We start from the raw sequence: 13430 nt of genomic DNA on the forward strand, positions 1-13430 counted from the left end.
CTAATAAAAATCACAGAGAGATTCAATGGATAAACGGCTTTTAAAAAAGAAGTAACTTTTGGCTAGTGAAAGTGAAATAGGAATACCAGGCAGCCCCAGAACAAAAGTTATTGAGCAACCTCCATTGCTCTGACAGGATGGCTGACTAGATAATACATGTCGACATGTGCCTTACAGAATTGAGAAATATCAGGGTATGCAATAGGTGGTGATAACTGCTAGACTGAAAACCACACGATTACTTAGCAGCTTTCTTTGAAGTTATCCCTTGATGCACATCACGGTTCTTTTGCGGCTGACGTTAGATGCAAAGGAGCGACAAGAGCTCTAAGAAGCTGCGTATGGTTGTTGCTCTGGCCGCTGCCGAAACCATTTCTAATGATGCCAGCAATGAAGAGTGGTATGTAGTGTTTTGTGTCACATCTGTGACACTGAGGCTGGCTTGATAATAATGATGAGGATAACTAGCTTCTGCCTGAACAGAAGTGGAGTGCTCAGACCGTGCTGGCCCACTCAGACTTGTGTGCTGGTGCACTGTCATAAGATTTTCCATGAAGTCTGAATTATGCAGTAACTCAAAAGATCAGTGGCTGAAGTGCCAAGGTTGAGGAAACTGAGACGTTTTTTGACACATTTATGTACAGCTACACCTATATATTTGCTTCATGTTAGATTTGAGGTAGTTTATGGTACAGTGTAGGACATAGAATCCTTTCTGGAGAGGAGAAACAAACATGACAACCACAGATTGTGAAAGGGGAAGTGCTGGCCTAAATAATTATCCATTTAAAATCTAGTCCAAGTCAACATGACTATTAATAGAGAAGTGTTGGACTGCCTCCGTCTTGAGAAGCCCACTCTGAATTTGAACAAGCTGCCAGCTCGGGGAGGTCAGCAATGCAGCAGAGGACGGGGCACTCCGACCAGGTGGCATGCCTTCAGAAGGCTAAGTGGATTGCCAGTCTGGGTAAACATTTTTACCGTTGGTAAGCTCCCTACCAGGCTACCGACTGCACACAGCTTTTGTGAGAGCACAACGTCTGGATTCTGCACTTCTCATGCAGAATCACCCAGCTCTGTATGTTCCACCAAAGCACTTATGAACAATCTAAGGGCACACTCAAGTCTGTGCAACTTAACATTTTTTCAGCTGTTAGACAAATAAACAGCAATAGAGCATCAGGGCAATGGGAGGAATAGGTCTTTTTGACAAAAAGAGCTCCATAGGACAACAAAAGAGGGAGCATGAGTCAGCGACATCGATTCATGGTTGAAAGGTGTGAGTGGTATGATAAAGGGTGCTGTCTGCATATGCACTGAGTTAGAACAGTTTTCCCCTAGTTTTCTAGACCTCTGAATTTGACTAGTTCCCTCCCATATAACTGTTATCCCCAAAAGGGGATTCATGATGATCAGCAATGATTGCAACACCTTTCTCTGTTGGTTCACATAGTTTTTGCTTTAAGGCATCTGGCACAATCAGAAGTCTGCTGCATCCTTAACTGCTCTTAATTTTAGAAAGCGCAGATTAAAGTGGCCACATCAGTGAACAAACCTAATGGTTCCTCATTCACTTTGACAACCCATTAAAAACCTCTCCATGGGTTTGCTCCTTTTTCTTCATTGTTTTCTTCTGTGTCAGTTCAGCTCCCTGTTCTTTCTCATGTCACACTGACTTCTCCATCTCTTCCCAGAGTTTAGTTGGTGGCATAGTAAAACCATTCATTTCAAGCAATCTGAAGTTGTTTTGCCTGTATTTCAGCCTTTTGAAATGATACCTTTGAAAGTATCCAAAAGATTTGCCTACATCTACTTTACAACAGATTTTGAATGAAATAATAAATATATAATGGTAACATAACTATCAAGAAAAAGCAGTTGGATTACCATTCCTGCTCAGTAGTCTGCTAAGACAGTAAACAGCAAAGAAGGAAGCATTTAAACTAAACTACTATCTTTGCAAAAAAATAAATAGGTAAATTGGCTGAATACATGTAGGCTGGAAATTTAAAGTTGATTTTGGAAAGATGAAATTCTGGAACAGTCTCCCGTGGGAGTAATTTTTCATGTGGAGATGATCATTTATAAAAGAGACCATATGGCATGGTGGTATGTAATCGCAGGAGAGGTCCCCTTTAGTCCTATGTATGTAATACCTGATTCTCCTGCTACTCTCACAAATTCCCTTGAAAACTCTCCTCTTTCTCAAGGCTCAAAATAAACGATCCAGGCATACAAAACTGTATTTTCTTTGTCGCATATAGAGTGTGATCACTAACAAAAGTGACCACAATGTTTAAATAGATCTGTCTCTACAACTCTTAAGGTTTTGTTTCTTTTCTAAGATTTAGATTGGAGGCTTTTTGGGGTAATGATTATTTCTGTTCAGTCAAGAATCTAGTATATCTAGGGCACATAAATTATTAATTTTAAAATGTTCCTTTGCAGCCAGCCATATACTGCAATGGCATCTGTAAAATGCTGTTCTCCCAACCTTTGCAACTTATCTCTCAAAACCCACAGTCAGCAATTATGGGATTTGTTGATTATGCTCATTCTGGAATGTTTTGTGAGTGCTAAGAATGTCACGTTAAAATATTATGTATTAAAAAAAATGGTGACAGCAAAGTGAAGAGATCATAGAGGACCTGAAATTTTAACATATATTCTAAGATATGTTAGATTTTCGTGATACTGGCCAGAATAAATATGCTTATTGAAAGTGTTTTGAATAGGAGCAAAGAAAAGACACGCATGCCTGCTGTGGAACAAAAGCTTATTTGTCCCTATTGACTGAAGACATTTTTCAAGCTCATTCACCTATGAAATTATGAGTCCAGAAACATGTCAAAGCTGGCCAGACATATGATCTATGCAATAGGGATTTTTGCAAATTGAAAGCTATCTGGAGGCATCTTTAGTTTATGCACCAGTTTTTTTCAAGTTAGAAAAAAGCAGCTCAGAACAGAAAATGTCACTACCTTGTGATGACCAGTTCATTCTTTTGTTCTTCTGTTACTTAAGTCCCCTTTTGAACATGTGCACTTTTTTATGCAGTTGCCTCAGTACCCATTAAGTGGGAAATTGTAGCAAAATAAAAAGAAATTTCATGGAATTTGTACATGAGCCAAAAATTTGTATTGACAGATTTTTTAAAAATCTAAGATATTGTTCTTTAGGTAGTAATAATCTTATTTGATCTTAGTATAAAAATAAATAGGCTTAGTTTATTCTGATTTTTTTCTTAGACTGGTCCTTTTGGTGTTCTTACATTTAAAGTAAGTATTTCAGCTGAAATATTTTATACCTGGTAAAATATCAGAAAAATTGTTTAAAACTTTATGTTTTATATGTACCAAATATAAGAATGGACACAGAAATTAACTTCTTTAATTCTATCAATAATGTATGAGTATAAATGAGTTCTAAAAAAAAACACCTTTAAAAATTGCCCTAATGCACTGTAATATCGGACAGTCCAACACAAAGTACTGGAATACACATATTTCTACAAAAATATGTTATTTCAAGTAGCAAGTGACTTTCATTTAATTATGCTTCTCACTAATGGATGCAATTAAGCAAGCATAGTGACAAAGAACAATCCACAGTAACCACCAATGGCAAAGTTCACCTTTCAAATCCACCAGGTATATACGGAATACACATCAGAAGCCAGATCTTAGAGTTGTAACTATGGGTATCCCTGTACTGTAAAAGAAAATTATTCTGCATTTCTTCACCCCAAAGTGTATTCCCCCTTTTAGCAGTAATGTATTCAGAATAACCAAAGGGCAAAGAGGCATTTCAAACAAAGCATGGAGAGGTAGTCTCAGAAATAGTCTCCATAAAAGGAAAAATTGGGTTCTGCAGTTCCTGAATACTCTTCCAGAGTCCCTAGACAGACTCACAGTTTGATTTGGGGACAGTTTGTCTACCTGATTACACAGGCTTCAGAACTCAGAGATGCTGAGCCCTCTCAGATCCAAGAGCCCAGTTTTTGGCACTCCCAAAAATATCATCTGTCTTTCTGCTTCCTGGGCTGCTGGGGAGCTCAGGATGTGAGGAAGCCAGACAAACAAGCTGGCTAGAAACCAGGCAGATTATTGACGGTAAAGCTGACAGTCTTCTGCCAAAACCAAACCAATTTCTGCCAAATGTTTTGATTTGATCGTTCTAGGCACCCTCCAATGGAAAGTGGGGATTTTTTAAAAGCTCTTTCGTTGTCTTGTTTTTGCCCTAAAGAGAGAATTGAGGCAAGTAATATACCATATCTTTGTGGAAAATCACACAATTCAGAGTAGTACGTGCTTTATTGTATTTCAAAGTATTCAAAGCTTGGATACTCAAAGCCTTGTTATAAATAAATGATGTTTTGCCTTATCCATTCAGAGTGAACCATATGCATACTATAAAACTGTGGGTGGTGGATTCTGTTTGAAGAAGGTATTCTTCCAAAATACAGATAACACCTAACTTAAGTTACATGCAGTATTTTGTGCAAAACTAGATATTAGAAAAAAAGAACACCTTATTGCTTGCCCCGTGTTTATCAAATTCAAAAGATTCAAAATCATCTGTTGGACATAGATTATTAGGTGCATTATAAATGGGATTTCTGTATTCTGAAAAGTACTGAAAATTCTTATCGTGGCCTATGAAGTCCTAAGCAGGAATAGAGAAAGCACCAGCATTATGATTGCCTTGTGGCAATTCTCAGCCTCCACTCAGGAGTCTTAGAAGCAAATAGACATTTTAATGTTGTAAAACAATACAAAAGAGACACTTCGATACGGGAAATGCTGCTGAGAAGCCTTATGTTCTGCACTACGATCTAATTGAAATAATACTATTTACCTTTATGTTCTTCATTTATAAATCTTAAAAGTATTTTAAGATTTCATATCCATTCTGCAAATAAGAAAACTGAGACACATATATTTGCTGTTGCTTTCCTGAAAAAAGTAGATCAGAAGCATGACCGGAATCAGAATGTAAACACGCTGAATAGTAGGCCGGTGCTTCTTGGATCACACTAAATGCAGGAGACTAACACAGCATTGAACTGTAGTCTATTAAAGCCATCAAGCACTGCTCTTTAGCTTTAAGTCCACGTCTTTCCCTTTACTAAGCTTTGTGACTGTACAACTGAGATTTCTCTCTGGATCATTAAGCTGCAGGCTGGAATCTGCAAGTCAGCAGATTCTGTAATTTAAAGTTTCTGAATGGACAAAAGCTCATTAGATATGTAAAGACAAAGCTGACAGCTAAAGAATATCGGCAAATAAAAGTAAGAAGAGTAAGGACTTTGGGTAAAGGGATGAAAACCATGTTTGGACTTTCAAAGCATTAAAGTGAATTAGGAGCACACATCCTACCGACACTCCTTCTTTGGTTTAAAACTCACATACCTAATTTGTTAGCAGCTCCTGAAATAATTGGAAAAGATTAGGAGAAAAGAGTCTTCCTATTTAGTTTCATCTGAAAGGAATCTAGGTCAACCGCTCTCAGACTGCTCTGTGATGTGAACCAAAACTGTTCACACCGTGGACTGGGGACAACAGAGATCTGCTTCATCATCATATTCCTGACTGGAAGTTACATGCTGATGCAGATGCACCCTTTCTCTGCCTAGTCAGATCAAGGAAAATCCTCGTTAATGACACTGAAGGAAGAGCCAGTTTCAGTCATTTTTAAGCCAACTTGGATTAGTTCTTTTACCAGTAGCAGAACTATTTGCAAAACACAGAATCACGGAATGGTTGAGGTTGGAAGGGACCTCTGGAGATCACCTGGTCCAACCCTGCTGCTCAAACAGGGCCGTCTAGAACCAGTTGCCCAGGACCGTGTCCAGATGGCTTTTGAATATCTCCAAGGATGGAGACTCCACAGCCTCTCTGGGCAACCTGTGCCAGTGCTCAGTCACACTCACAGTAAAAAAGTGTTTCCTGATGTTCAGAGGGAACCTCCTGTGTTTCAGCTTGTGCCCATTGCCTCTGGTCCCGTCACTGGGCACCACTGGAAAGATCGTGGTTCCATCCTCTACGCTCCCTCCCTTCAGGTATGTGTATACATTAATAAGATCCCCCTGAGCCTTCTCTTCTCCAGGCTGAACAGTCCCAGTTCTCTCAGCCTTTCCTCATAGGAGAAAAGCTCCAGTCTCTTCATCATCTTTGTGGCCCTTCATTGGACTCTCTCCAGTATGTCCACGTGTCTCTTGTACTGGGGAGCCCAGAACTGGCTGCAGTGCTCCAGGTGTGGCCTCACCAGTGATGAATAATGGGGAAGGGAATGAATGAATGAAGAAATGAAGAAGGAAATTAATGTCTTAGGTTGGTCTTTGGTGTTAAGGAAAAGACATTTTTTCACTCTTCTGTTCTGAGGTAACTGTGTATATCTGAAAGTTACTGTATTGCAGAATTTTCTTTTTTTCTTTGCCTCTTAGGGAAAAGTAGAGACAAACCTAAAAATCAATCTTCAATCAGCAGAATGAAACAAACTTCCATCTTGAACACTGAAGCTTGGCAGCCTACGTTAAGCGCAATGACAATTTTCAAGGTATCTCAGACTTCTAGACTGCCCAGGTCCATTTCCTAAAGGTCATCTTAGCAACTTCAATTACATGGTGATAGCTTTGAAGCAGAACAAGGAATTTACAGATATGTTGGTTCTGCACACTGCAGCTAGACGTGGAGATATGCAAACTAGTTACACTGTGGTGTGTAGAGCAGACACATCTTGAACTGGACTCTTTTTGTGTTTTCAGAAAAAATCCTCTAGACATCATGCTTATATAGCGGGATAATTTATTACTATTATTCACATGATGGCTAGAAGTTTTTTCCGTTATACTGGAAAAGTATTGATTTTGCTGAATTTACTACAAATTCATACCAGTAACTGAGATCAGAATTTGATCTGATGAGGGCAGAATATGTGATTTTCTGTATGTATAAGCAACCATGAACAATCTTTATCTTTTGAGTATATTAGTTTTATACTTAATGCAAATTGATGTAAAATAAGATAATAAAAATCCTTCTATGCTGTCTTACAGATGTCATTCAAAATACTATACTTTCTAACTCCCAACCTACGACACTTTCAGACATTGGCCTTTTCTGAGTAGATACTGCAATCTCTGATAAATTGTATGTGTTTTTTTAATTTAAACCAGATTTGAACTCCTGTATTTAGAGGTCAAATGCTAATATATTAGCCTAATTCATTCCAATGCCCCTAATATATTGAACTTAAATATTTCCCAGGTTCTTTGTTTTGATTAGATGGAGGTTTAACGTTCTCATTATGAACTAATACTCACCAGAGGGATCAGTGATGAAATAAGACTAATACGGCAAATTGTACTGTTTAAATGAACGCAACACAGGAAGGTGAAATTAATTTTTTCTTAGATGCTTAGGTTATAATGGAAGATGTTCTTGTATTGGTTCATTTAAAATATCTGTGACATTATACTAATTGTTTTAGCCAAAGGTATTGTTGACTTTCAAACTAGATCAAAGTTTGTGAATAAATGTTTAGTGCCTACAGGAATAAATCCACTTCTTACTGGAGAAGAGACCCGACAGCCTCCTATGTGCCCTCGTTTGCTAGCTAAATTTGTACCAGATGCTGAGACAAACTCTGGCTTAGGAAATAATGTCTGGAAGTAAGCCAGATGAGAGGATAAAAATGTAGGCAGGAACCTTTACTAACCCTTAACCTTGAAAGTTCCATCATAAAGTTCTCTTAATATAAAAAAAGCAGTAAACTAACTTAGAAATTACAGTACATTATATTCTTACATTAAGAATTTCATACTTCTTTATGTAACAGACCCCAGTCTTAAGTATTTAGGAAGTTACTTTCCAAACCATTCTTTTTAAGCTGGTTTATTTCCTTCTAAAACCCTTTGAAGCCCTGGAGAAAGTATTATTATTTAGCTTTACAGGATTTACACATTGGATGAGGGAATCTTGATAAGAAAACTAAATACAAATGTTGGTGAACTCCAGATGAGGAGTATATCACGTTTTATCTACATAAGAGCTAGTGGAAAACATTCCACTGAAGAGTGGTGGAAAACATTCAGAAAAATCTGCTTAGTATACATTTTCTTAATCATGAGAACCAATGTGTGCTGCTTCTTGTTACATGAATTCTTTATCCTCTCAGAAATCACAGGTTATAGGGAGAAAAAACGAGGTGGGGGAGAAAAAGCAAGAGAGATTGTATTTACCTGAAAACTCCTGGATTTGAGAATCTTCTACTTCAAACAACAATTCGTCATGAATCTGGGCAATTAACCTGAAAAATTTCAGGGACTTTAGATAATATATGCAAGAAATTTCTAACAGTGCTTTCCATTCATATCATCAACCAATTGTCACATGCACAATGGATATGTTAAAGTGAAAATAAACATCCTAAGAAAATGAAAAAATCCTTAATGGAGTTAAGAGGATTGCCACTCCACATATTCGGACACATAAAGGCCATGGTTGTAAACCCAAACTGTGCTTCTTAGCTTATAAATGTCATTCAGGGATTTGATGGTGTGACAAGGTATTACTTAAAACCAATGTAATTTGCAGAAAATTGCAAGAAATTATAGAGACAGGCTATGTTTTGTTAATATAGCTTGTTTTTTCAAGTTGAGCTGGACTAAATGTGGTTGCAAATGGGCGGTTTTACTAATGCAAATTAGGTCAATAGTAAGAGTACTTGGCTCGCTGGCATACCAATATTAACTCCTAGTTGGCCAGTGACTTGAGTCCTTTCCAGGAAATAATCTTTTCACTTAAGTGCAAAGTAGGTGTCCTCATGCTGACAAACAAGTGGGTTGAAGAACGAAAATGGAGGCATAGATAGACAACCTGATCTGTTGCCTCTGCTATCAGGACAGTTGCCTTCATAAGGACAGAGTGTACAGCTGAAAGCAGTAACACCATGCAACTACACGTACCTGAGCTCTTCAGGTAGAGCTGTTTTGTAATGAATTTATACTGCTGCTTTGTTTTTCTCTTCGTCTGTATTAGTTCTATATCGATAGGTCTCTTGCATATGGACTGTGATTTAATTGTTCAGTGCTTACAGGAATAGGACCCTAAATTGTTGGTTTGGGTGCAAAAATACTTTCACAATGGAAATAATAAATATATTTGATTGAATCAAGTCCACAACAGAATAGATATAATCTAGCACATAAAATCCCTGAGTGTAGTTCTCACTGAGGAAGGAAAAATACTGCATATCTCATTAGACTGTATTCCTACTAGGTTTATTTTATTAATTCCTTAATTATTGTAGCGGGGAGTCTAAGCCATTAAACTGTACCACCTATTTCCAAATTGCTTTGCAATTTGTATATAACATTTAAATTAAATGCCCATTGTAGTCTTTTCTTAATACCTAGCAATTATTCAAGTAAATAATTCTTTACAAATGGCTGAAACATCAATATGGTTACTACTTATAACTTTTCACAGCTTTCAGGAAAATATCCTAAGATAGTTTCACACTGCCTTAAATTACAATGTGACATTGACTAACAGTGTGGTGAGCTCTAATAATAGATCTTAAATTATTAGTCACTTACAACACAGTCAAAAGCAGAGTGAAACAGATTAACATATTTCTAATATGAAATTGGGACACAGGATACAAAAAGAAATAGATGAAAAGACTGGGATCATCTGTAGCAAGACAATACAGTTACACGAAAAGTTATAATTTCCAATGCAAGTAAATTAATTAAAGCAAGAGATTCCTCATAAGCATTGAAATGACATGTAAAAAGATATAAATCAGAAAGAACTGTGAACATTAAATATTAATATACTGTGAATCAATGTGAAAATAATTGCATTGTTTAAACCAGTGCAATAAAAATGTGACAGACTGGTTATTATTTGTACCAGAGTAGTGTGTCATGCCTTCAGTCAGTATTAGAGCACCATATATTCTGAATATTTGGTAAGGAAGGAAAAGTCCTTTCTTAGAAGAACTTAGAATATACATTAAAAATTTTACCATAAATTTATCAGGATTTAGGAATGGAGGAAAAAGAATTGGATTTTCAAAACCACTCCGCATTGGATCAACTGACCACCTCATCTCCATGCTAAAAGTAAAATCGAGTTCAGGAGGAGCAGGGTTGGACCAGAGATCAGTGCTACCTTTCCTGAGTCAGAAAACCTGTGGAAGCAATGTGAACTGAACTCAAAATTTCTGTCTGGACAGCACAATAGACTTGACGCAACTCTACATGCTCCAGTTCATCTACTCAAAGCAGCACTGGTTCTCCACCTGGGCTAAAGGACCCTGTTTCTCAATGCTTATCATCCTGAATAGCACACACTATCAGCTCGGTTATATTGCCAGTTAACTGAGGAACTGCACACAGTTGCAGAATTACATCTACCCCATCTTAAACATCTGGTGATTAATTTGAAGTTCAGGACAATATTCTGTCCGCTAAAATACAGAACTAGAAGTTAGCATTGCTGGTTATCTGTCTAGCTCTGCTACTCTCCTGCTAAGCAATGCACATTCAATTAGAAAATGGGGATAATATTTACCTCAGAGATGCGAGATCTAAGAAATAAGTATTTCTAATACACTTCTATTTTTGAATGAAAGATATTACATAAGTTTTAACACTAAACATGATTTCCTAGCTTCATGCTGAGAAGTGGAATAGCATACACTATTTCCTCCTTAATGTTCATCAAACAAGTTAGATTTTTTTTTTTATGATCTCTTATCCATCTCACATCAACTTAATGGGTTCTACTCTTGCAGGTCTACAGTACAAAGCCACGTGTATTTTTTCAGGGTTGTTAAAGAAATAATACTTGCGTGCAATATGCTGTTCCAAAGAAGGAAGCATTCAATTTGACATCAATACAAATGAAAGAAGAAATCAAAGCAATTTATACATTCAAAATGCATAGCTTTCATCATTCCAGTGCATGCACTCACCCACACACCTTGAGTGAAAGAAGTTTGAAAAAAACCCTATACTTTTGCTTAATAGCTTAATTGAATCATCTTCACTTCGAGGGAATATTGAAATACCAAGGTCCTCTCATTATCTCTTGCTAAAAGGTATGGTAAACTAGATTAGAAACTGCAAACCAGGCAGATACTAGTATTTTTGTTGTTCTACAGATGATAAGAATGCCTTTGATTTACAAGCTAATATTTTATTAACTATTTTCTTGATTGCCTGCAGATTAGGCATCATTTTTGATGAGTACACGCATGATTTATTCCACTGAGAAACACAACCTGTATCTGAGTCTGACTGTGGTGTGCAACGGAGATACTGCTACAACCTGCACCTTCAAATGCAGAAGTATTCCTGTGATTGCCAGTCTGAACGTGGCTTTTGACATCAGTTTAGTGTGCTCAGCATACAATATCCTTCTTAAACTATTATGTTGCACTACAGAATTTTAAAAAGAAAATCTTTTTTATTCTCTTCAGCACTACATTCACCATTCTTCCAGTTTCCTATGAAACAACACAGAGACTAAACTTCTCAGGCCTTCAATGGATCCATCCAGTTATCATTACTATATCATAATCATATTATTGACTTATATAGGCCAAAACAAATTAAACTAACATCAAGAAATTTTTTTTTCATAGTATTCTATTTATGAGGCCATATTGCCTCCTTATAGTATATTTCTTCCTAGTACCAGGCCAGTTTGTCTAATATAAGAACAAATGAGGATTTTGTTTGTTACTGTAAGCCAATATATTCCAGATCTGGACCTCTCTGTCCTAAAGTTCTGAATTGCAAGTTTTTCCATGACTACTTCAAATGCGTTGCCTAGAAATAAGCACATTATTGAACTGACTTCAACAAAACAGCTATTACCTTATTGGCGAGCAACTGTATTTCTTTACCATTAAAGGAAACAACATTTTGTCTAAACTGCAAACGAGAGCGCTGTGGCATGACATGCTGCAGACTCTATTGTAGAAATATCCCGTAGAAGAGGCCAGTGGAGGATAGGGAAAAAAAAGACAAGATCGTCATAGTAGTCTTTCTTGGAAGCTGTTTTTTAACAGCCATGTGCAGTGTTTCAGGCCATTACAATGTGCCAAGAGATGCTCAAACTAATTAAATTCATGCTCCTTCTATAGTCAAGGGACTAAGGTAGGCTCTGACTTAGATGTTCTGAATTGACATCTGGAAAACCCCAACTCTATGCATTCACTTTGTGGGGGTACCACCTCCTAAAACAGCTACCTGCACTGGATACCTGAAGTCAGACAGAGAATAGCCCTCTGTACGTTTTTGTGATACATTTTTCTATCACCAGGGAAATTTTTCTGCTGTTAACAAGACATCCAAAGCATAATATGGTCTAGTTTTCCAGACTGGTCTGCATGAAGATAATACAAAATATAAACCACCAATGAATTCCTACATAATTAACTGTTGGTTAATTTACTCCATTGTTTGGTAACAGGCAATCTGGACCCGCCACATGCCTGTTCCAGACCCCTCAAAACTCACCTCAATCTCAGCTGCTGTCTCCTTTCACTTCCCTCACCACAGCCCCTGACGCTCTCATGGGAGGTCTAACTAAGGACAGGCAGCAGAAAGGAAGGGAATGAGACAGGCTAAGCCATATGTGTAAGATGCTTAAAGAATATCTGAAAGGAGCTCACATATTACATTGAGCTGGCTGGTTTAAGAGTTTGAACAGAAAATAAATTAAAATAAGGTTTAAAATCGGGTAACTAGGAAAGCGTTAAATAAGAGAGTCTGATTGTCAGGCACAATACAGTTGGACTCAATGATCTTAAGGGTCTTTTCCAACCTAATTGATTCTATAATTCTATAAGGAATTAAGGGCACCTTCTTCTGACTAAGAACCAGGCTGAAAGCCCAGACCAAAATAGTTTAAGGTGCTTCCTGTTGGTTAGCTCTACATCTTCAGAAAACAAATGGTATGGCACCATCAGGTTGTCTGATTCTGAGCTAGAGTACTCAAGTGTAAAATTTCCATGAAAAATTACACATTTTATTTCTAATTTGAAGACATGCTGATAATTAAATCATAACTGAACATGAGATTTCCTAAAGCCAAAGCATTCTCTTTGGAGAAGGAGCAAAAAAGTTGAGTTATTTGAAATCCATCATAGCTTATTTGTTTGAGTAAAAATTCTGGTTAAACTCAAAAAACATCCTACAATGCATTACTTAAGAACATAAGACAATGTTAATAATTAAGTTTTTACATAGGTACAATAAAAATATATATAAACATAAAAAAAAGTTACTAAAAGCACACTGCTTTAAAAAGGGTATTAATGATCACTTGGTAGCACAATAAACATTTAGAAATACTTTTAAAAATCAGTCATTTTCTATTCACACATGGTTTTCCTCTTATTTAAAAAAG

At 37.0% G+C, this 13430-nt stretch overlaps 1 protein-coding gene across 1 annotated transcript in view; it reads right to left on the reverse strand.

Moving 5' to 3' along the window:
* The window catches only part of POLN (DNA polymerase nu), a 106300-nt gene that overhangs the window by 4836 nt on the left and 88034 nt on the right, over positions 1-13430 (reverse strand). The window contains exon 23 of the mRNA XM_075148570.1: positions 8243-8310. Coding sequence (XP_075004671.1) covers positions 8243-8310 — 68 coding nt within the window. The remainder of the gene's footprint in view (positions 1-8242; positions 8311-13430) is intronic.

This window comes from Calonectris borealis, chromosome 4 (genome assembly GCF_964195595.1).
Source record: "Calonectris borealis chromosome 4, bCalBor7.hap1.2, whole genome shotgun sequence".
Classification (NCBI taxonomy): Eukaryota; Metazoa; Chordata; class Aves; order Procellariiformes; family Procellariidae; genus Calonectris; species Calonectris borealis.